Source organism: Choloepus didactylus, chromosome 8 (assembly GCF_015220235.1).
Source record: "Choloepus didactylus isolate mChoDid1 chromosome 8, mChoDid1.pri, whole genome shotgun sequence".
NCBI lineage: Eukaryota > Metazoa > Chordata > Mammalia > Pilosa > Megalonychidae > Choloepus > Choloepus didactylus.
This window is the reverse complement of record NC_051314.1, coordinates 14,541,584-14,565,720: the sequence shown is the minus strand read 5'-3', so window position 1 is coordinate 14,565,720 and position 24,137 is coordinate 14,541,584. Positions and strand designations below refer to the sequence as shown.

Here is a 24,137-nt window from a genome sequence, read left to right as displayed (position 1 = left end):
TATCTCTCAATGGCAAGTGGGCCCATTCGTTGCTTGGATGATACTTATTTTGTGCTGGAAAGATTCAGGTACCTGAAAGCCTGTCTGTTCCTTGTGGGAGTTGGATAATGGCAGAGGAAGCACTGATTGTAGCATCAATTACTGGTTTTGCATCATGGGTGACAAACTTGTGTTTTGTGTCTCATGTTAAAGGACGATTTCAGTCTATATTAATTTCATTTTTAATCACATAAAGGATTCTAAAATGTATAAATTATTTTCCTCCCTTGCCTTAAAATAGCTGTGGCACCTTTTGGTGATGAACGTTGCTCCTTGGCCCGTCTTTTCAGGAGGAGGACATGGGGTGCTTCTGATTTGGGGAGGTGCTTAATCTGCTTACTCTTAGTTTTAATTTCATTCCAGTTGGAGTCAGGAGACAGACCTTAGGAAAAGGAGTTTCTTTTGGAAGTTAATTTGCCAGGTCATCTGAGACCTTTGTGAAGTTCCTGGCGATGAAGGAATACTAACCAGATGTAAGACAAAGGTCATGGTTGGCAACAAATCCGTTTCTCGAAAAGTAACGCATTCCTTGGCAATTAACTCCTCACCATGACCTCAAAGGCTTACATGATCCCCCCTTATAAACATGCCTGCCCACACACATGGACACGGCAGTGAGCCACTTTCCCTCAGGAACACGGCAGAGAGGCCACACTGGCCTTCTCACGCTCCCTGAAATCTAACCACCTCATGGCCTTCACTCGTGCTATTCCCTCTGCCCAGAAAGCTCTTGCCCCCTTTTCTGGAGTGGTCACTGCTCTGTAGTCATTGGGGTGTGGCTCAGAGGTCACCTCCGCAGAGGGGCCTGCTCTTCTGCCCACCGCATCTAAAAGAGCCTGCCCCGTCACTCTTTGTCCCATTACCCCATTAGTACACATCGCTGTCTAAAATCACTTGTTCATGTATTGCGTTACATGTTCAAAGTCTCTCTCCCCCCAGGAAAGAGGCTTCGAACAAGGACCTTCTCTGTTGTCTCTGCTATGTCCCCAGGGCCTAGAACAATGTCGACCTGTAACCTGTTGTAAATGCTCGGTTGATGCTTGTCAAATGACTGTATATATTAATTGAATATACTGTAATTGCATAATATCATGTGGAGTTCAAAGAGAGGTTTGCATTTATGTTAAGAGACATTTGATTTGCTTTAAAATGGGACAGGTCAAGATTAGAGTTAGGAACAATTTTGTATTACCATGAAACAGTTTTTCTTTGCTGTTCCTTGACCCAAAAGTATTAAATGCCAAGTTTCATCAGAATTTCAACTCTTATTGTTGTTTCTTTTCCATCAATACTTTTGAGCCATGTTACCTGTTTTCAAAGGCCCTAAGTAGGCGTTAGTTCCTTTCAGGCCTTGTGGTGAAATTGTATGAATGAAAAAAAAAATTCTGCAAAGAAGACATAAATAAGTAGACATATCATCTTGATGGATTGGAAGGTTAAACATAGTACAGATGTCAGTTTTCCCAAATTTGATCTCTAGGTTCAAAACAGTTCCAACCAAAATCTCAGAAAGAATTTGAAGATAAAGACAAGCTGATCCTAAAATGTATTTGGAAAGGCAAATGAACTAGAGTAGCCAAAACAATTTTTGAAAAAGAAAAATAAAGTTGGCAGAATCATACTACCCAGTTTTAAGACAGTGTGAATTGGTGAAGGAATAAACACGTAGATCAATGGAACTGAATAGAATCCAGAAAGAAACCCTCACATAAATAGCCAGGTAATTTTGGACAGAGGTGCAAAGGTAATTCAATGGAGAAAAGATAGTCTTTTCACAAATGGTGTTGGAACAGTTGGACGTCCATGTGCAAAAAAATAAAAAAGAAAATAAAAAAGAACATTGACATACACCTCTTACCTTATACAAAAATTAACTCAGAATGGATCATAAGTCTAAATGTAGAATGCAAAACTATAAAACTTTTAGAAGAGAAAACCTAGAAGAAGATCTTTGTGACCTGGAGCTGAGCAGAGAGTTCTTAGACATGACTCCAAAAGCATGAACTACATGAAAGAAAAAAATTGATAAAATGAAATTCCTCAAAATTAAAAACTTTTATTCTGCAAATGACACTGTTAAGATAATGAAAAGACAAGCCACAGACCAGGAAAAATATTTGCCAATCACATATCCAACATAGGACTTTAATCAGAAAATATTAAAACTCTCAAAACTCAACAGTAAAAAAACAAAGAACCCAATTTAAAAAGGGGTATAAGACTTAGACACTTCACCAAAGAGGATATATGGATAGCAATTAAGCACACGAAAGATGTTCAACATCGTTAGCCATTAGGGAAATGCAATTAAAGCCACTGTAAGATACTACTACACATTTATTAGGTTGGCTAAAATTTAAAAAAAAGAAAAAGGAAAAAAAAGAATGCCATTGCTGGGGGAAATGCAATGTGGTACAGCCACTCTGGAAAACAGATTGGCAGTTTCTTAGAAAGAGAAACCTACATTTACCATCTGACCCAGCAATCCCACTCCTAGGGAATTCACCCTAGAGAAATGAAAAGTTATGTTTACACAAAACCCTGTATGTGAATGTTTATAGCAGCTGGATTCCTAATTGTCAAAAACTAGAAAGAGCCCAGATGTCCTTCAGTGGATGAATGGATAAACAAACTGTGCTACAGCCACGCAATGGCATACTACCCCTGGATAAAGAGGAGCGTGCTACTGATGCACGCAGTAACATGGGCGAATCTCCAAGATGATGCTGAATGAAAGAAACCAGTCTCAGCAGGTTACAAACTGTATAATATTCATTTTGTCGAAAAGACAAAACTATGGTGATGGAGAACAGGTCAGTGGTTGCCAGGGGTTAGAAGTGGGGACGAGGCAGAAGAGGGGGTTTTCTGGGGCTGGTGAGACTTTTCCTAGTTTTGGTAGGGGTTACACGAATTTGTGTGTGTTAAAATTCATAGAACTGTACACACACACATGCACACACACAAAAAAGTCAATTTTACTATATGTTAATTTGAAAAGAAAGGCAAACTCCCACTCCCTGCAGAAGTTGCTTTAGGATGCAAAGCACAGAACTAAAGTGCTAAAATAGATGACTGCAGCATAAAAGCAATTAGAATAAAAAAAAATCTATAAAGAAAAAGTCACTCCTTGTCAGTATGTAAATAAACCAGAGATGAAATTTGCCACAAAAGCTAACCACAAGCTTTTTACACATCTGATTGCAGAAGCCTGTTGAAGTGGTTTTCATATCCTTTTTTGAGGACTGTTACTGCTAACCTGAAATAAATTGTGCCCAGTATTCTTTCTTGTTTAGTATTTCAATAAGGCTTTTAATCTAATCTAAGTTTTAATTATTTTCCCTGAAATTGAACTTTGATTCTCCCAATTACTTTAGTCTGCTTTAGTTGAATGATCCTTCCCTTGAGTGCTTACCGGGGTGGTCCTGGGATGCCCTGTGAACAAGGCGTGTTTCCCGGGGCTGGGTGGGCATGGGGAGGCGTTCGGTGAGAGGCAGGGGTTCCCACCTGGGCCTTGCATCACAGTCATTTCTGGGGCTTAAAAAAAATAGAGAGGCTCAGGGTGCACCCCAAGGAGATTCAGGAAATTCAGAATCAGTGTGTTTGGGCTGGGGCCTGGGCAGCCGTGTGTGTGTGTGAAGCTCCTCAGTGATTGTGCTCAACAGCTTGGTTTGAAAACCTATGGGGTAGAACAGGAGCCAGATACACAGGAAGGAGTGACAAAAGGGTACACAAGAAGGGTGTAATCCAAGCCCCGGGAGGGTCTTCCTGAAAGACTTCCTGGAGGTGGTGACTCCTGAGCCAGAGTCCCAAAGGATGGGGAGAATTGCTAGACCAGGAGGAGGGTGTGCCACATAGAGGGAAAGAGCAGGAGGGACAGGGCACAAGCATTCAGTACTCGGGGAGGGCACAGTGGCAGGGGGCATACCCAAGTGGAGGGGTCAGGTGGTGGAGGCCCCGGATGCTGGGGAGAGTGACGGAGGCTGTAGCTGGTAAGTCAGAGCATCTCAAATCCTGGTCCTGGGCCATCTGAATCAGAAACACTCAAGAAGAGTAGCCTAAAATGCAGATACCCTGAGCCCCACCCCAGAGGTGGGACAGAAATTCTAAGGGTGGGGCTGGAAATCTGCAATTTCAGCCAATGCGCAAGGGATTCCTTTGTACTCTGGAGTCTGGGAACCCCTGCGGGAGAGGTGAGGAACCAGGAGAGAGCTTTAAATGAAGAGTTGGATCATGTGCATATGTTTTGCTTGTGTTTCATGGCATGTCTCACCGCTGGAGACCATGGCTGAGGCTTGCATTTGGGAGCTCTGTAGTCTTTCTCACAGGTTTGCTGGATGTATTAGTTCCCAGCTTCTAAAACAAATACCATACGAAGTGCTGGCTTAACTACAGGAATTTATCACCTGGTGGTTGCAGAGTCTAGAAGGCTTGCTTCCTCCTGGTGTGGTATCTCCTGGCTGACTGGCCATCTTTGGGGTTCTTTGGCTTTTCTGTCATGTGGCACATGGCGGCATCATCACCTCTCTCTTCCTGGTTCCATTGACTTCCAGCTGCTGGCTGTGCCCATGGCTTCGCTCCCATTTTCCTTTGCTTTGTAAGGACTTCAGCCATATTGGATTAAGGGCCATCCTCCTTCAGTTTGGGTGCCCCTTAACTAATAACATCTTCAGAGGTCGTGTTTACAAGTGGGTTCACACTCACAGGACCAGGGATTGGGTCCTGCACATGCGTTTTCTGGGGTCATGATTCAACCCCCAACACTGGGAAACGGTTTTGTGGACTAGCTATAAAAACATACAAACCCCACAACAGGTGAAAGGATGAACAAAACTTGGTGTCTACACAGAATGGAGTGTTTTTCAGCCATAAGAAGAACTGAGGTTCTGAGACATGTTGCAACATGGAAGAACCATGAAAACATGCTCAGTGAAATAAGCAAGACACATAAGGACAAAAAATTGTACCATATCCCTTATAAGAGATGATTAAAAATAGCAAAGTTACAGCAATAGAAAGCAGATTAGAGATTGGGGCGGGGAGCCAGGGAGTGTTTGTAAAAATTAAAAAAGGGAAAAGAAAAAAGAAAAATGAATTTTCCAAAAGCTAACTGAGAGGCAGACAACAAAATTGGTGGTATTTTTCTTCATTCCTTTTCATTTGAGAATGGAGAACCTCTGTTACACACATAAGGCAGCTCAAGAATCACAAAAGAACTGCTTCGATGGTGCGGGTGGACATTATTTGGTAGACTCCGGGGAGGTCACTGGAGAGAGGAGACCAGGGCTGGGATACCTGGGAAGTCTGTGTTGTGTGCGTCTTTTTGTCTTTGACAGTGGGAGCTGCAGTGTGGTCCCTGGTAGAGAGGTCTGGAACTTTCCTAACTTTGGCTCTCTGCTTTGTGTTAGCAAAAATGTTACTTTGGAAAATCATTGTTACAAAATTCAACACTGTTTATTAACAATTTCAGGAGTTAGAGGCTTCCCATAATGTTGGACTCAGGGAGATAAAAATTATCTTTGGGTGGCGAAAAACTTGGTTCCTTTATGAAAACATGATAAACTCAACAGGTTGTGGGCATTGCCTCATATGGCCTTAAATTGATCTGTTTGCAGACGGAGCCGTGTGTTGAGGCCATCTGGAGGGGTTGGCTGTGGAGGCTCAGGCCTCTGCTGCTTGTTCAGGGTTGCCGGGCTGCCCCCACAGCTTCCCCTTGCTTCTCCTGCTGCCTCTCTGACAGCCCCAGTGGGGGGCCCTCTGGTAGCTCTGGGCTCCTCAGAATCTCGGAGAAACCTAGAACAAGCTCAGGAGGGCCTCTTCGGAGCCCAGGATCTTGGAGGGGATCAGATGGCATCTTGAATGTTGGTTTGGACCTCTGATTTATCTGAAGAATCTCTTTCATCATGTTATTTGTTTAAATAGGGAGTTTCCCGAATAACCAGCATCTGGCTAATGCACTTGCTTACAGAAGTGGCTGCTAGCTCATCTTGGTCTACCCCATCTGAGCACTCTTTCTACAAAAAAGCAAAACATAGACGTACAAACCTAGTTGTTCACACAGGTGTCATTGTTTCCCAGAAGGAAATGGCACCCTTTGCATGAGGCTGGGGGCCTGCTAGGATTTTGTTGGAGAAGAAAAAGAAGGGGAGGTGGGGTCTGCTGTTGGTGGGGGGTGGGTGGCACCTCACAGTTTCCTGGTTCCCTTCCCCAGGAGCAGCAGCCGAGCTGGACGGACGACTTGCCGCTCTGCCACCTCTCTGGGGTCGGCTCAGCCTCCAACCGCAGCTACTCTGCTGATGGCAAGGGCACTGAGAGCCACCCGCCAGAGGACAACTGGCTCAAGTTCAGGTGACAGTGCCAGCAGTGCAGTTCTAGGTAGACGAAGTCAGTTTGCAAGCAAGAAGAGGCGCCCGTTTTGGAACTGTCTCACGTGGGACCTGCCTGTGAGATGCAGCTCCTGTGTTGGTGGCCTCTGCTGCTGCTGTCCCTTCCACATCCAGGCTTCAGACCAGCCGAGGGCCTGCTGCCATTGGGGGGCAGGGGCCACCCAGAGGAAGGGTCATGGCTGGAGTGGAACTGCGGTCAGAGTAGGAAGACCCAGGCAGGCACCCGGATCTGCAGCTGCTGTATCTTTGGTCTCCTCCCGTCCTCCCCTCACTTCCTCCACCTAGGAACTAGCACCTTCCGTGATCCGCTGGTCTCAGGCCTCCTTCCACCCTCTCTCTCTCTGTCAGGAGTGAGAACAACTGCTTCCTCTATGGGGTCTTCAATGGCTATGATGGCAATCGGGTGACCAACTTTGTGGCCCAGCGGCTGTCCGCGGAGCTGCTGCTGGGCCAGCTCAATGCGGAGCACACGGAGGCCGACGTGCGGCGGGTGCTGATGCAGGTAATGACAGCCTCCGGAACATCTCCCGGAATTTGGGTCCATTTGCAGGCCCCACCAGCTCCTTTACTCCCACAGTGGGCCAGTGTTGGGAACAGCTCCCAGAGGCAGGGGCTCCCCAATTCCCAGGATCCCAGGACAGGGTGGCAAGTAGCAGCCCTTCCCCACGACTGGCGGGGTTGGCTCTGGAGGAGATGCTCCCGTGGAAGGGGGAGTTTAGGGATGTGACCTTGGACAGAGGAGCACAGTTGGAGGGAGGCTAAGCACCAGACAGACGGAGGTGATTGAGAACGTTCCCTTCCTTCTGGGGTGGTTGCCGAAAGCATCCCTGGGCCTTGGGGAAAAGGCCTTGTCTCCCCCATCTGGTTGGCTGTGCCCTTGTGTTCCAGTTCTGCATTTCCGCTGGTTGCTTTGGTCTTTTCCCTCCTGGTGTCTCCTTTTAGAAGCACGTCTGGAGACTCTTAGTTTTAGGTGAGGAGGATGATTCACGTTCCTCGGAAACATGTTCCCGGACTCTCTCCTGCCCCAGCACCCAAAGGTCAGCACGCCCTCCACGGCCTCGGCCCCTGTGCTGTGATTCCCAGCAGGTCACACACACCGGGCAGGAGGTGTCAGCTCGACCAGTTGAGGGCCCAGAGCGGGAACTCGGCAGAGCCTCCCAGCCAGCAGCCGCAGTAATGACACCTGTTGGTGCTGATCTGACACTAATTCTGAGTCACAGACCATGCCAAGTGCTAAAAGTAGGGTGCCCATCTCCATCCTCTCAACAAGGCTTATCTCCATTTTACAAATGAGGAGACCGAGCTCACAAGTGGCAAGTGGCAAGGCTGGAAGTCACCCCAGGTAGTCTGATTCCAAGCCTGTGCTTGTAACCTCTGTGCTGGCACCTGCTTCTCAGATCACTCTGCGATGCCACCTGTGGAATGTGCACGTGCACGTGCACGTGCACGCGCGCACACACACACACACACACACCCTTCCCCTGGGGTTGAGTGTCTTTGTCAGAGTTGTCAAACTGGAGGCAGTAGCAGTGCCCTGCAGTGCTGTGCGCATAAAGTCCCCATCACCTTGGGACTTGAAGGAAATTTGGGTTGTTGCTATTTATAGAGGACAGTTTAGCATCAGGTGACAGTTGGTGTTTTGAACCAACGTTTGCCCTGACGCCATTCCCTGTCTCTCCAGGCCTTTGATGTGGTGGAAAGGAGCTTCCTGGAGTCCATCGATGATGCATTGGCTGAGAAGGCAAACCTCCAGGCCCAGCTGCCAGAGGTAATCTCCCCAGCTTGCATCCTGGGAGAAGCAAGTCAAGGTCCAGGCTGACCAGGAGCAAGGACTCATCTACCATGTCACTCCCAGGCCATGGATGTGGCTGGGCCAAGTGGCGGGAGTTAGGGAACAGTTCCTGACTGGGTGACGCTGTTGGGCAGCAATGGATTTGTCTTCTGAGGGTCTCTCACCTGCTTTTGGCAGCTTCACTCTGAGGCTCAGCATTGGGTGGGCAGTGAGGGACGTGAGAAAAGGCTTTCCAGGTCTACCCTCTGACCTTAAATCAGTCCCCAGCCTTGTCATCTCTACCTGCTTCCGTCCCTCGCAGCACTGTAAAGCCCCCTCTGAGTTCTGGTCCACACAGCACAAGCGAGGCTCATCTCTGCCTTGCCTGGAAAGAACCCTGCCCTGAATTTGCAATGAGGGGCTTCGTCCTGGCTGTGCCACAGCTTGTCTGTTTGCCCTCCAGACCCTCGGCTCCTGGCTCTTTAAGGGAGGGAGAGGGCTGGTAAGCCAGCATCCACGGACCCATCCTGTGCTCACTGGCTCTGATGGGTTGTAGGGTATCCCTCAGCACCAGCTGCCTCCTCAGTATCAGAAGATCCTTGAGAGACTCAAAGCTGTGGAGAGGGAGATTTCAGGAGGAGCCATGGCCGTGGTGGCAGTCCTTCTCAACAACAAGCTCTACGTCGCCAATGTCGGTAAGCTGCCCCCCCTGTCCCAGGGCGGGCACTTGGGGGCCTGGGGAGGAGATGGTAAGCCTGCAGCGTTGGTGCATTCTTCAGGCAGTCTGCTTTCCAGGCAGATGAGATGCTTTGGACCCCACATTCCCTGAGGCCGTTTAGGTATTTTCCTCTCTTAACTCTATAGTAATGAACAGTGCAAGCTGGAGGGAAATTTTGAAGTGAGGGAGAAAGAGCAGAGATGGCAGGCAGGCTTCCAGGATTTTAGTCCCCACTCTGTCCCAAACTGGCTGTGAAACCTTGGGTGCATGGTGTCCCTCTTGGTGGGCCTCAGTGACTTATCTTCTGGAAGAGATGGGCCTGGCCATGGAAGAACCACTAGGATCCCCATAAATGGCAGCCAGATGTGGCTGTGTTTGAGACAGAAGACAAAGGGCCACAGATCTTTGTATTTGGGGCAAAGAGGAACCTTCTGAGAACCAGAGAGGCCTGGACAGGGCCCAGATGAGGAACTTTGTAAAGACAGCTGGTGATCCCCCTCCCTCTCTTCCTTCACTATAGAAAACGTCAAAAATATAAAATAATAAAATAAATGGTATTTAATGAACTCCTGTGCACACATCACCCAGCCCCCAGATTATCAACTGGTGGCCAATCTTGTTTTATCTGTAGTCCACTCACTCCCTTTGTCCCCGCATTGTTTTGAAGCAAATCCCAGACATTACATTACATGCAAATATTTCAGAACATATCTCTCTAGAGAAAAGGTCTCTTACTAAAATCCTCCTCATAATCCTATTATCACACTTGAAAGGTCAAACCTAATTCCTTAATATCATCAGCTATCCCTGAATGGAGACGCTCACCCCAGTGATCTAAGCCTATTTTCTTTGCCCTTTTCAAGTATTTTCACGTCTGAAATGTTTACCTTTCTCTCTCTGTCTTTTCAACATGTCCTGTGTTTCCTTATTCCTTAGTCCGTACTCAGCTGCTCAAATTCTGCTGCAGGTACAAACCGGGCTCTTTTATGCAAGTCCACGGTGGACGGATTACAGGTGACGCAGCTGAACGTGGACCACACCACAGAGAACGAGGACGAGCTCTTCCGCCTGTCGCAGCTGGGTGAGTGGGCCGGGGAGGCCGACCCCTAGGGGCTGGCCCCTCCCCTCCTTCGGTGACCGTGCGAGAGAGGCATATAGTAGAGGGGCTGTGACCCCGGGCTCTGGGGGTGAATCCCAGCTCTGCCAGCCACTAGTTGGTAACCTTTGGAACTTGAATTTTCTGTGCCTTGATTTCCTCGTCAGCATATTTGAGGATTGAAAGAGTTGATAGCAAAAATGCTTTGAAGAATACCTGGCACACAGTAGGAGGAGACTGAGCAGAGGCCAGAGATATCAGGAGATTGCAGCCACCACCTTAGCTGCTCTGCCACCCCTTCCTAGAGTGCTCCGGGGCAGACTGTGGGGCAGAGGCAGCACTGCTGAGGCAGCTAGGACAAGGCAGAGGCCTCCCTGGGCAGTGCCGGAGCACATGGAGAAGGGTGCTGCGTGGGGCAGGTTCTGAGTGAGGAAGGGCCGGTGGGATGGGGTGAGGACCGTGGGGACTTTCAGGTTAGCCGCTCTCCAAGGCACCCTCGGGGCCCTTCATTTCCCGTTCAGGACAACCTTGTTGCCTTTTTCGTGGATGTGTCTTTGCCCCCCTCTTTGTGTTCTTCATGAACAAGGGATGGGACCATTAAGCTGCTTCTCCCTCTGCTAGGTTTGGATGCCGGAAAGATCAAGCAAGTGGGGGTCATCTGTGGTCAGGAGAGCACCAGGCGCATCGGGGATTACAAGGTCAAATACGGCTACACTGACATTGAACTGCTCAGGTAGGTGGCTGGCCAGCTGCCGTCTCCACACCACCCCCCCACACACCATTTGTTTGGAAGACCAGAGGGCCTGAGGCAGAAGCAGATCCTAGACCAGGGGTAAAAGGTACAATTGAAGCCAAGAGCCCAAGGAGACTCCTTCCTTCCCGAGAGGTTGGTGTAGGGGCAGGTCCTGGGCCCCACGGGCCAGGAGCCGGCTCCCGGAGCACCGGCCAGCAAGGGCTGAAGTTAGGGAGCAGGGCCGGGGCCAAGGGCAGCATCTGGTGCCGCAGGGCCTGGCGGGAGAAGCCAGAGTTGGCGTGAGCCTGCCTGGTATGGACAGACCAAAGGCCTATTGGTCTGGGCTGTCCATGCCTGGGGCCAGGGCACAGGTGTGAGATGAATTTCATATTTCCCCAACAAGCAAGCCCCCCTTCTCAGTGTCAGCAGTGATGACGGCAGTAATAATGACCGTGAATCTTTATTGTGCCAAGCCTGTGCCATGCTCTTTACACACAGTCTTTGATTCAGTTCTCACTCTGGCCCTGTGAGGTAGGTACTGTGCAGAGGAAGAAATGGAGACACGGAGACCATGAGGAGCCTGCCCTGGTCTCAGGACTAGCAGCGGGCCAGGGCAGGCCCTGAACCCAGGGGGCCTGAATTTGGAGCACACATTCTTTTTTTTTTTTTTTTTTTAATTCAGTTTTATTGAGATATAGTCACATAGCATACGATCATCCATGGTGTATAATCATCTGTTCACAGTACCATCATATAGTTGTGCATTCATCACTCCAATCTATTTTTGAACGTTTTCCTTACACCAAAAAGAATAAAAATAAGAATAAAAAATAGAAGTAAAAAAGAACACCCAAATCATTCCCTGCCCCCCATCCCACCCTATTTTTCATTTAGTTTTTGTCCCCATTTTTCTACTCATCCATCCATACACTGGATAAAGGGTGTGTGAGCCATAAGGTTTTCACAATCACACAGTCAACACCATGTAAGCTGCATAGTTATATAATTGTCTTCAAGAATCAAGGCTGCTGGGTTGCAGTTCAACAGTTTTAGGTATTTCCTTCTAGTTATTCCACTCCATTGAAATCTCTCAGCCACTGAAACTTGATTTTGTTTCATTTCACTTCCCCTTTTTGGTCAAGAAGATGTTCTCAATCCCATGATGCCGGGTCTAGATTCATCCCCGGGAGTCATATCCTGTGTTGCCAGGGAGATTTACACCCCTGGGAGTCAGGTCTCACATAGTGGGGAGGGCCATGAGTTCACCTGCCAAGGTGGCTTTGTTAGAGAGAGAGGGCCACATCTGAGCAACAAAGAGGCATTCAGGAGGAGACTCTTAGGCACAATTATAAGCAGGTTTAGCCTCTCCTTTGTAGTAATGAGCTTTGTAAGGGCAAGCCCCAAGATAGAGGGCTCGGCATACCAAACCACCAGTCCTCAGTGTTTGTGAGAATGTCAGCAACAACCCAGAGGAGCACGCATTCTCAACCACTGGCTCGTTCCTGTGTGAAAAATAGGCACGTCTACCTTTGTGATGCCTGTCAGGACATGTAGTGTCACCACCAGAACTGTGGCGTCACGCCAAGTCCTTCGTCAATACCAGGCCTCCTGTTACAGAAAGCGCAATTCAAATCTTTACCTGTGCAAGACTCAGGCAATAGAGTTTTGAAACCTTTTGTTTCTAACTTGTGGGGTTTTGTTTGCTTTATTGGAAAGTACCTCTGTGTGGTTAAAAACAATTCAAACAGTGCCAAGAATATACAGTGAAAAGTAAGCCTTCCTCCCACCCCAAGCCAGGACTCCCTCCCCAGGGGCTGCTAGTTTCTTGTGTATCCTGCCCCCAAATGTCTGTGCACAAGCACATAAACCTGTGGGTGTTCTCCTTGTCAGAATACTCACAGATGCTGGCGGACCCTGCACAGTGCTCTGCCCCTCTCTTTTTTTCATTGAAGGTGCCCCTTACCCCATAACTGTGCACTTCTAATTCCGGCTGGCTTTGTTGTTGGTAGCGGCCGCCTGGGATTCCATCGTGACTTATCAGCAGTTCACTACCCAGGTCTACTGGCGGACGCACGTTATGTTTGCAGACCCTGCACTACTAAACACTGTTGCTCAGAATGCCCTGGAATCCCTGCCTTGTGCTCACGTACATGTGCTGGAAGTGTTTGATGTTTAATGGCTCAATTCCACACCTGTAAATGGTCCATGTGCAGGTAGGGGGTTTGTTAGGGGGTCTGAGTTGGCTAGGACACCTGTTTTGGAGGAGACCAAGCAATAGCAAGAGGAGTGGGCTTTTGAAAGATGATCCCTCCCTCTGCCACTACCCTGGGCTCTGTGGACAGGAGCTGGGGGACCGGGCCAGAATGGGACACTTCACCATTGCTATCCTGACTCTGCTCCCCACCAGCTTTTTTTAGTAGCTGCCCTCAGAAGACATGTCCGTTTCTCTGATTTCCTCTTCCACTATTTCTTTTCCTCTTGTCTGGTGGTGTGTTTTATTTTACATTCTGGGTGCAGAATCTTCCCCTCAGCAGAATACAGGTGCACTGAGGGAACATTCCAAGCAAAGCTCTCCATTCCACTCTCTTCCCTTAGTGCTGCCAAGTCCAAACCGATCATTGCGGAGCCAGAAATCCACGGTGGGCATCCACTGGATGGGGTCACTGGCTTCCTTGTGCTGATGTCCGAGGGGCTGTACAAGGCCCTGGAGGCAGCCCATGGGCCCGGGCAGGCCAATCAGGTGAGCTGGGCTGGCGGAGTGGGCAGCTGCAGGGGGACATGCCCCTTGGGCCTCATCCAGGCCAGTCTTCCCACTTGGCTCCGAAGTGCTTAGGAACCTAGAGCTCTGGTTCTCAAATGCCAGCATCTTCACCAGCATCTTCTCCGGGGTCAAAGCTGGGGGAAAATGCCCATCCTCCCCAACATCTTTGCTCTTTCTGGGCTTGAAGCCATGTTAGTCCCCAGGGCCTTAGGGCAAGTTGGAAGTGAATTTCCAAGGGCGCGGCATGCTCTTAGGACTGCCGGGAAGGGGCTGGGCCCGGGGGAGAGCCCAGAAAGGGGGGTCATCGATACATAGAGCACTGGCTGCGGAGTCCACCAGGCAACATCAGTCCTGGCTCCGCCACGTCCCCGCTCTGAGCTGCAAGTACTCTGCAATCCGTCCCCATCTCTATGAGGGGATGACAACATCTGCCTCTGTGGGGTGGTCGTATAATAAATGTAGCCCTTAGCCAGCGAGAGCTGCGCTTCTTCCTCCACCTCTGAGTAGGCCCATTAAAGCGTGACTTGGCGCCAGTCGCAGGGATGATTTGGATGGGGGTGGTTTAGACAGGCATCTGCCTTTGCCTGACCTGGCTTGATGATCTGTGAGACAGACAGTTTGTGCTGCCTCCTGCCTATAACTCTTCTGGGAAGATAACTTCTTCTACTTTGTCCTTTTTAGGATTATGAGGAAAAGGCCTTTCCCCTGGTATCTGTGTCCAAGGTCTTTCCCCTGTTTTATCTTATCGTTCCTTCCAGCAGTCTTGTAGCCTAGAGGGGGCAGGGGCATACTTGTACGCAGCCCTAGGGAGCGTGGGGCCCACAGAGTCGAGGGACGGACTTGAGGTGGCAACGGGGGGGTTAGTGCCGAGCAGAGCCCCCAGGGCTGCCCCACCCGCCTGCCTCCCAGAGGCGCAGCCAGCACGTGGGGGACTTCATGTTTGTGCTTTAGTTCTGGTTGTTCGTCAGTGTGGTTCTTCTTTTTATATTGGTTTTCACAATAGAGAACATCCAGTGACTTTCTACTAGGTTCTAGAATATAATGAACAGTGGGCTTGTCTAAGGGCAGGGACCCTGTCTTCAATCCTGTACCACCCAATTCCGGACAAAATGCCTGGCACATCATAGCCTACAATCAGTTTGCCCCAGGAAAGAGAACTTAACGATGACCAGTCATACTGGGCTTTTTAGTCTACAAATTGCTTTCCCATCCATTGTGTTACTTAATCCTCTTAATAATCCAGTGAGGTGGATATTATCCCCATTTTAGAGATAAGGAAGCCAACAATCAAAGCGATCACAAGATCACGTAGCTTTTCAAGTGAGAAAAATTCCAGAAGGATTATCCTGAATACCTTGAAAAGATCGGATTGCGGGCTTGCGTGCAGGGACTTCCTTCACCTGCTTGGCCGGTGACCCCTGATTTAGGGCTCTGGAACTGAGACCCTCACTAGGTTTTTATGCTCTGCCGCCCCCCCAGGAAATTGCCGCGATGATTGACACTGAGTTTGCCAAGCAGACCTCCCTGGACTCGGTGGCCCAGGCTGTCGTGGACCGGGTGAGGCGTATCCACGGAGACACCTTTGCCAGTGGTGGGGAGCGTGCCAAGTTCTGCCCACGGCACGAGGACATGACCCTGCTGGTGAGGAACTTTGGCTACCCACTGGGTGAAATGAGCCAGCCCGCATTGGCCCCAGCCCCAGGTATGTGTGCCACGTGGACAGGCGGCCACCTGCACACTCCGTCTGGGGTGCACAGTGGTGGGGGCCAATGGGCCTTGCTGTCTGGGATGGAGACGGAGTCAGAGCTGGAGACCCGGTTTGAGTTCTAACCCAGGCTCTGACTCTTTTTTTCTCATCTTAAATCTTGTAGTTTCATTAAGGTTTGATTTTAACAAGTGTGCCAAGAAGAGAGCCTGCAGGGGAGGGTGAAGCCCATGGAGGCAGGGCCCTCCCACACACCTGAGGAGGGGGCAGGGTCCCTCCCCCCTCTCTTTCCCTCCCCATCCGAAGAGTTTTAGGGAGAGATACCAGTAGGGGAGAGGCTGGTCCCCAGTCAGTGGGGGTGTCCCAGGCTCTGCCTTGAAGCCTCTCTGAACTGTGTTCTCTGTAAAATGAGGGTAATACTGCCTGCCCTGGCCATGCCCAGAAACACTGCATTTGTGCAAGAGCCTCTGTGGGGCCATGGGGCCACGCAGCAGGGAGGGCGGCTGCCGCACCCTGAGGGCCTTTGGAGTGCCAGGCCCCTCACCTGCCTGCGTTATTGCCTTAAGTCCCCAAGACAGCGGTGCCCCCAGCCAGCAGAGGAGGAACCAGGCTCCAGGAAGGGACTGTGTAATGGGGCAACAGCTCTGAGAAACAGTTTGGTGGTTCCTCAAAAGGCTGAGCAGATGCACCACATGACCCAGCAGCCCCACTCCTAGGTCTAGAACCAAATAATTGAAAGCAGGGGCTCGACACCCAGCCGTCCCCTGCAGCATTAGTCACGAGAATCAAAAGTGAAAGCAGCCAAGTGTCCCTCATCAGATGATTTTGGATAATGGAAATGTGGTCTGCAACTCAGTGGAATTATTCAGCCTTAAAAAGGAATGAGGTTCTGATAGTTTTACAACATGGACGAACCTTCAAAACACTACACTAAGTGAAGGAAGCCAGCCACAAAAGCAGCTAGTATATGGTTCCACTTAGGTGAGATAGCTAGAATAAGCAAATTCATGAAGACAGAAAGTAGATTAGAGGGTACGGGGTCGGGGAGGGGTTGGTAATTATTCCTTGATGGGGCAGAGCTTCCGTTTGGGGGGATGAAACAGTTACAGACATGGATGGTAGTGATGGAAGCACAACTGTGTAACTCATGCAATTAATGCCACCGAATTGTACACTTAAAAAGGGTTAAAATGGCAAATTTTATGTTATCTATTTTTAACACAATAACGAAAAGAAGAAAGGACCCTGGTGGAGGTTAAGGCATCTGGACAAACAGTTGGCCCCAGAGCCTGGGCTCTGTCCCTGGGCCCCTTCAGGGCTTCAGGGGATGAAGGATTTTATTTTCTACCTTGTTTGTTCTTGAATCACGGGGCTCGGGGCTCGGGAGGAGAGGGGCTTCTTATCTGTCTGCCCTCCCAGTGCTGCCTGGGTTAAGGTCTTCCACTCTTGACGGCTGCATTTCTTTTTCCTTTTTTCTCCCAAAGAAGAGGATAAGCTGAAGTATCCACAGTGGATTTTTTCTTCCATAGACACCGGAGTCACCGGGTGTCTTTCGCTTCTTGTTATTATAACCGTATTTTTATTGGACCAACCTCAACTAGTAGCAAACTTAGCCCCTTGGATTAAAGGGTCTGTGGAAAGTGGGCAGGAACCCTTCGTCGAGGCAATGTGAGCGCTCGATTCTGTTCTTGCCCTGTGCACCAGGGGTGCTTTCCTGATGGAAGGAAGCCCCTGCCCAGCCTGGAAGTTTCTGCCAAGGATTCTCCTGAACTGTCCCTAAGAGCAGAGGGCCAAGTTGGGACTCAGGGGCTGAGGCGGGGCCCCCGCCTCCCCTCTCAGCCCCTCCCCAGAGGCAGCTGCCTGGGGCCCAGCTCGCTCTGTCCCCCAGCTGCAGGAGGCCGTGTCTACCCTGTGTCCGTGCCCTACTCGAGTGCCCAGAACACCAGCAAGACCAGCGTGACTCTGTCGCTCGTCATGCCCTCCCAGGGCCCGATGGTCAACGGAGCCCACGGCGCCTCCACCTTGGACGAGGCCACGCCCACCCTCACCAAGTAAGCCCCAGCCCCCACCCCCAGCCACTTTCGGGTCGCCTAGCAGGACGCCACCCCAGGGTGTGTCCCAGGGACAGAAATGGCCACAGGGCTTAGTCCTGCTGCTGAGGAAGCCTGGGTGAGCTGCCCTGGGCCTTGTACTGCTCAAAATTCCCTAACTCCTTTACTTGGGGAGACTGAGGCAGGAAGAGGCAGGACCCCTGGGTCCAGCAGCTCGTGAAGCTGGGCCTGGGGGGATGTGGAGGCTGGCAGGGAAGGGCAGGCCGCTGATGGGGACAAATCCTCCTCCTTATGTTTTCTCATAGGTCCCACAGACTAGCTTTCATTGCCTGGGTAGCTTTTCCTCTCGTTCTGTGTTCTGTTCTCTTCTCCGGTTTTGGAGTGTGTGGTGTGGGGCAGCGTCCCTGGGGCGCCGCTACTCAGGGGAGATCAGTCGGGCCTGTACCAGCTTGTCAGAGTCGGTGCTTTCTGCCGAAAAATGTCCGCTGTTGGCTTTGACGTCAGTTCTCTAGTTTAAGGCAAGGGGCACAGGGAGGGGAGAGGCCCCAGGGGTCTGGAGCCAGGGGTGGGACAGACAGGCCCCCTGCCGGCTGTAGACCTGCCCGACAGGTCTCATGCCCCCCCCACCCCCACCCCCCCTTCACTTCTCTGGAATGTGTCCCCCCACCCCCACTCCAGGCGCCCGGGATCTGGTTTCCACATTCCAGCCCTGCGCCCTGCAGGGAATGGCAGAGCTGCTACACCCAGCCCACTCGGGGGGCGGGGCCGAGGGGCCAGCAGGATGCAGCCAGTGGGGAGGCCCGTCCAGGAGGTTGTGGCCCCGCTTTCCTCTGCCTTGCCAGAGGCCCTCCTTTCTCCCTGTCCCCACACCTTAGCTGGCACTGCTGCCTGCCCTGGGTGGAGGGGCTGCCTGGCATCTCGAGCCGGGGATGGTGTCTCCTCCGTCTTGCAGGGCTGCCCAGAGGGAGCCACCCAGCTGTGTCCACCAAGGCAGAGGGCGGCTCTGCAGTCCCAGGCGAATCAGGGAACCAGCCGAGGGTCTGCCTTGAACCGCTGGGCCTCAGCCAGCAGCAGAGCACTGGCTCCCACCGTGGCCGGGCCCCACGTTAGGTGCTGGGCTGTGCTGGCAGTTTATAGAGCATTGAGCTAACAGAGATCACCCTGGCTGTGGACTGGGTGCCCGGCAGCTCTGGGAATGTGGTTGCTGGTCCCCACCCAGCCTGGGAGAGAGCCATGGAGGAGGGGAGCAAGGAAGGTTTGCTGGGGAGACCTTGCCTGCCTGGGCTAAGTGGGCTCTGGATGAGGAAGGGCTGGGAGAGACTGGAGTGGGTGATCTCTAGCCCAGTGCTGTCCAGCAGAACGTTCTGTGATGATGCAACCTTCTGTATCTGTGCTGCCCCACAGGGTTACCTCCAGCCACGTGTCGCCATTCAGCCCTTGAGCTGAGCTTTCTGTTTTATTTAATTTTACTTGATTTAAATAGCCACATACAGCTGCTTTTAAAAATACATTCAATTTCTTTCTGTCCTTAAGATCATCTCAGGCTGGGCCAGCTATTGTGGTTACCTTTGCCAGAGGTGCCTGTGGCCCACGGGGCTGGTCAGAGTCAGGCTGGCAGAGGCCAAGGTCCCCCCGAGCCCGCGGCCCCTGACTGACCCCATTTCCTCCCCACAGCCAGAGCCCGACCGTGACCCTGCAGTCCACCAACACACACACCCAGAGCAGCAGCTCCAGCTCGGACGGGGGCCTCTTCCGCTCGCGGCCGGCCCACTCCCTCCCGCCAGGCGAGGATGGCCGGGTCGAGCCCTACGTGGACTTCGCAGAGTTTTACCGCCTCTGGAGTGTGGACCATGGCGAGCAGAGTGTGATGACAGCTCCGTAGCCCCGGCCGGGCAGTGCAGCCTTCCCAGGGCCAGCCCGAGCAGGGCCTTGCATGGGGATGAGGGGACAAGGGGCCCAGCTCGGGGCAGGTGGGGCTTTTTGTCTTTTCCTGATAGTAGAGCCTACAGGCCTTGGCCTGCACCAAACTGTTGTCCTGAGGCTCTGGGTGCTGAAGAGAATATTCTCCCAAGGGTGCGCGTACAGACGTTGTGTATACCTTGTATATAGCTTGCACCGGAGGCTGGAGGCCACTTCCTCCCACCGCGGGCAGCCTCAGCCAGGACCGTTGCCATCTTCCAGAACGCGGGTTACGGGTGGCAGAAGCTGCGGGTGGCCTGTGAGCAAAGAGGTTCTCCTGTGGACCCCACATGCCGCAGGCCCAGCAGGCACTGCTCTCTCAAGGCCACCTCTGCCCCCTCCCCTGGAAGAGCCCACTGCCGCTGCCAGGGCCCCCCACCCCCCACTGCGTGGTGGCTCCCCCTTCTCCAGCCCCTCAGCCCCATGCTCCTCAATCCAGAGTGTACCTAGGGAGGCCTGCGCCTTCAAAGCCGACCCCATCCTGGGTCTTACCCCTCCGTCTACCTGAGGTGCTTTCAGTGGATAAACTTTTGGGGAGACCAGTGAAGCATTAGGGGGCTTGGGATGCAGCAGAGGGGGCAGGTCAGGGTGAAAAGGAACCAACCTGGGGGGCCTGAGGAACTGTCCCCGAGATGCACTGATTCCCAAAAGGGGAATGGGCTGGGGTGGCTGGGCTTCCCCGAGATGGGGGTGCAGGAAGGGGGCTGCGGGGGAGGTAAGGATTTGCCCCAGCCTGAGTCAGGCTGAGTGGCTCCAGCTCTACCTTTTCCTTCCTGGCACTGGGGAGGGCCAAAGGTTGGAAGATTAATGATCTTAAATGGATGTGACCCTTTACCAGCTCCAAGATAACTAGCCCAGGATGGTAGCCAGGCTGGGGGGCCCATTGGAAAGAGAGAGCAGTAGGAAGGGCTCAAAGGGAGCGGCTCCTCGCACCCGGCTGCTGTGGGGGGCTCGGGTTTTAGGGAGCCCCGTGACTTTACAAACACCCAGGAAGCAGCAAGTCGCCCCTGGCCCTTTGAGGGTGGGGGATGGTGGGCACCAGGGCTGCCGGCTGGGGTTGCCATCCCCCTTTTCAGAGGAAGCAGTTCCAGAGCGACTCGGAGCTTGCCCAGGTCACGCAGTCGGTGGAGCCAGAACTCGAAGCCGTGGCCTTTCTTGCCAGTGTCCCCGGCCTCCCTGGTTCTCTGGTCACTGGTCCCCAGCTCCCAGCCTCCCTGCCCCACGGTGCCCAGAAGCAGCTTGCAGGGGCTGGCCTGCAGCCGAGCCACCCCTGGCGCACTTGGCTTCCAATAAATAAATGGCCACTTCCAAAGCCGTTGCTCTCTTGTGCTCCAGGAATATTTTTCCTGAGACAGAGCAGGGTCCAAGGACAGTACTGGAGAGGCCGGGTTAATGAGGAAGCTGCAGCAAAGGCAGAGAAAAGGGCCTGGGCAAAGGGCCCAAAGCCCCCTCCACTCTAAAGCCGGCTCTTCTGCAGGGGTTCAAGGCACAGCCACAGAGCCTTCAGAACAAAGGGAATCCTGAGAACATTTCTGATGCTGTTCGGTCTCTAGAAATAGAATTGCTTTTTTAAAGCAGCAAAGAAGTAATGCATGTTGGCGTCAGACTTTGTAGTTTCAATTGTGCTTTTTACTCACGTCTCATGTAACTCACGGCAGGGGTGGGGGGGTGGGGGTGCCTCCTCCTGATCTGCAGCCGAGTGGCCCAACGTGGTCAGGTAATGACGGTCACCGGGCTGGCGAGTGACAGAGCTGGGATTCAGCTGCAGGCTCAACTGACCTCCATGCTGTCATGCTCACAGCCCAGGGTGAGGACCGTGGGTTACTCGGCGCCCCTCTGGTGGGTGACAGGGTGTGCCCATGGGGGACGAGGCCTCGCAGGGCTGGTGGGCAGGGGCAGGGCTTTTGGGCTCCCCTCATGTTCCTGAGGCCCGTGGAGTGAGGCCAGGTCCTCGGTGAGCCCGGAGGGGAGCCGCCCATCACCGGAACAGGCCCTGCCCACCTGCCAGGCAGCCAATGTGAGGATGTTCTGTTGCTTCATTTTGGTGAAGAAGATTCTATAAACACTAGTCTGCAAAGTGCCTCCTTTTGCTTTCCAAGACTTAAGAGCTCATGTCTCTACAAGAACATCGCTGGTGAAACGGGAGCCCTGTGTCTGCTTGGGTGGAAGCCAAGCTTGGCATTTCGCATGCTGGGTCTGAGGGTCCCATCCACATCCCTCTCTCTGCTGGGGAGGGTCTCCCCGCAGCGGGCCCTGAACCCAGAACTTCCTTCTGGGGCCTGTCTGGCCTGTGAGCATGTTCCCCTCCCCGGCTTCCCCAGCTGACGTCCACTGCTGGTCGCTGGCACTTCTGGAGCCGCTGCCTCAGCCACCCTGTGGGGGTGGTGAACTCACCCATTTCTCAGACCAATAACAGGACCGAAGAGGTTCTGGCATAGTCCTGGTCAAAACGGCCACCAGCCAGCCTCTAGAGCTCCAGCCTTCCCAGCACCTACTTCATCCTAGGGGGGTTGGAGGGCACTGCCCTGTTGGCCTTGTGTCCCCTGTACCCTTGGTGTCCCTTGAACTCCACCTGAGCTTGTCTCCCTTAGGCAGATGGAGGTGAGAGGGACACTGCTCCAGCCCCAGGTTCCCTGTAGTGGAGTGAGCTGTGTGGTGCAGAATCTGTTTTAGGACTTGGGAATAGGACAGGAGTTGAGACAAAAGGGAAAGAACCAACCCAGCCAGCAGAGCTGTGTGCCTGGGGGCGGGCAGTGCCCTCTCTGAGCCCATGCCCCGGGTGCCGTCTAATGACGTGGTTGGACGGTCCTGCCTGGCCTTTAACAGCTGCGTCGGGGCCAGCATGCACCTTCCTCTCAGGCTGGCTCAGCCCTGCCCCCTGTCCTGCCCTTCTCCCCACCTGCCACATCCTGCCTGTCACCCCGCTTCGTCTTCCTCCCAGAGACACTGTTGGGCCTTTCTCACTCATTCTGTGTACCTGGCTCTCACCCATAAGGGGGCCCAGCTCCAAGGTCAGTGCCAGGCACGTGGTGATCCCTCCCGTGTGTGCCCCCTGGAAGAATAAATAGCATGTGACTTGAGGCAAGTCCCTTGGCCGGCTGAGCCTTGGTTTCTGTGAGGATATGACACAGCCCTTCATGATCCGGTTGCTCCTGTGACAGGAAAGAATTCCCCCCACCATGCGGGCCTGGGGACACCGGGAGAAGATCCAGGTGCTCTGGCAGAGACTCCACCCCTCACCCTGCCCCCTGCACCCCCACCCCACACAGTGCCCACCCTGGGGCCCCAACACTGCCGGGAGCTTCATCGAGGGACCTGGACGCTGGCTAGCAGGGGTGGCCCTCACCTCTGCTTGGGCACAGGGCCGCAGGGGCCACCACCCTGGCTCCCGAAGGTTTCCTCCGCTGAGGGCGTCTTTTCCAAGTCCTCCTCTGGGCCTTCTGTTTTGAATCCAAATGGACACGGATCACTGCCAGTCGTGATGGCTCGGCACGAGCACGCGCTTCATTTCCACGCAGAGGTGACATCAGCCCACAGCAGATGCAGGCACTTGACATTTCCGCAAGCCTGGGCGGCCTCATGGAGGACAGATCAATGTCTGGCAGCAGCTTTGAGGAGTAGGCACAGTGGTTCAGGGACTCCTCTCCCGCCTCCAAAGAGCCCCAGGGGGCTCACAGGACCCCAGACTGTAGGGACCAGTTGTCTAATGCAGCTCCTTATTCCCCTTGTTTCCGAGGGTCATGGAGAGCACAGGGCAAGGGCAGGGATGGGCCTCAGAGCCCCGTCCTGATTTGCACCCCCCACCCCTCATGATTACGCCTCTGCACTAGTCACTTCTGCAAAGCCATCCGTGGTCCAGGCACTGCTGAGTTCAAAAACCTTCCATGGCTCCAGCCTCCTACCTCCCGGCAGCACCAGTGGTGTTGGAGACAGTTGTACACTTGCTCATCCCTCTTTCCCACCCCAAGAGATCCCCACTCCACCCCAGGCCTCCACCTGCGACTCACTTGTTCAGGCAACTCCATAGCTCCAGGGCCGGCACCTGGGAGGTGTTTTTAAAAATCAGGCGCGCAGATAACAGAGGTGAATTGCCCAGAGCAGAGCTGGAACTTTTCTACAGGAAATATCCCCACCCTACAGAAAACTTCCCCCACCCACGACTCTCAGAATTTTGGGGTTTGTAAGAAGGTACAAGTCTCATAATTATATTGAATCTGTAGGTGAATTTTGCATTTAAACCCCCAATACCCCTGTGTTTAAGTACAAAAGCTTGTTTTTTTTTTTTAATAACCTTTTGAAATCATTTATTATCAAGTAAACTGATGCTTCAGGAAGAGCAATTCCGGTGGCCCCCCCATCTCCACCCCCTCCTGCCCCTGCCGGTCCCCAAGTGCCACCAGGCCAGGGGTTTGTGCCCAAAGGTTGGGTGGGTCCTATCATTAGCCCCCATCCTACAGGTGAGAAATAAGGCACAGACAGGTTACGTGTGAACAGTAATAACTTATTGTTGATGTTGATGGTTTGTCCAGTGGAAGGGGGATGAGATGTGAGCTGTGTGGCCCCGAGCGGGGAGAGGGGCTTGGGCAGATCCAGCTCAGTATCAGAAAAAAAATCTGATAATGAGAGTTATTGCCTGTTGCAAGGGGCTGCCTGGGAGAGGTAGGGAGCCTCCACTGTGGTGGGTGTGAGCAAAATCAGGCGGAGGGGACGGTTGAGGCTGGAACTGCAGCCCAGCTGCACAGGGGTCATGGGGTGGGGGTGGGGGAGGGTTAAATATTCCGGGTCCTTGGCCAGACCCAGGACTCACAAGCCAGAACCTCTGAGGGGCCCAGCAAGGTGGAATCTAACAAGCCGCATCCGAGGGGTTACCTGGCTGACAGCCTTCTGGGTCCCCCAACTGCGTGACCTTTCTTGATTTGGT

The 24,137-nt window shown here is 52.5% G+C and overlaps 1 protein-coding gene across 3 annotated transcripts in view; it reads left to right on the top strand.

The window, feature by feature from the left end:
• TAB1 (TGF-beta activated kinase 1 (MAP3K7) binding protein 1) overlaps nucleotides 1-19,329 on the top strand; it is a 28,398-nt gene extending 9,069 nt beyond the window's left edge. The window contains exons 2-11 of one of the 3 annotated variants that reach the window (XM_037845597.1): nucleotides 6,248-6,384; nucleotides 6,771-6,924; nucleotides 8,104-8,190; nucleotides 8,750-8,888; nucleotides 9,879-9,992; nucleotides 10,629-10,740; nucleotides 13,336-13,480; nucleotides 14,981-15,203; nucleotides 17,095-17,257; nucleotides 18,932-19,329. In XM_037845597.1, coding sequence (XP_037701525.1) covers nucleotides 6,248-6,384; nucleotides 6,771-6,924; nucleotides 8,104-8,190; nucleotides 8,750-8,888; nucleotides 9,879-9,992; nucleotides 10,629-10,740; nucleotides 13,336-13,480; nucleotides 14,981-15,203; nucleotides 17,095-17,257; nucleotides 18,932-19,139 — 1,482 coding nt within the window. In that variant the 3' untranslated portion in view covers nucleotides 19,140-19,329. Of the gene's footprint in view, nucleotides 1-6,247; nucleotides 6,385-6,770; nucleotides 6,925-6,971; nucleotides 7,460-8,103; nucleotides 8,191-8,749; nucleotides 8,889-9,878; nucleotides 9,993-10,628; nucleotides 10,741-13,335; nucleotides 13,481-14,980; nucleotides 15,204-16,690; nucleotides 17,258-18,931 lie in introns of those variants that run through there. The other 2 variants (XM_037845598.1, XM_037845599.1) reach the window with 2 other exon arrangements.
• The last annotated feature ends 4,808 nt before the right edge of the window (nucleotides 19,330-24,137 follow it).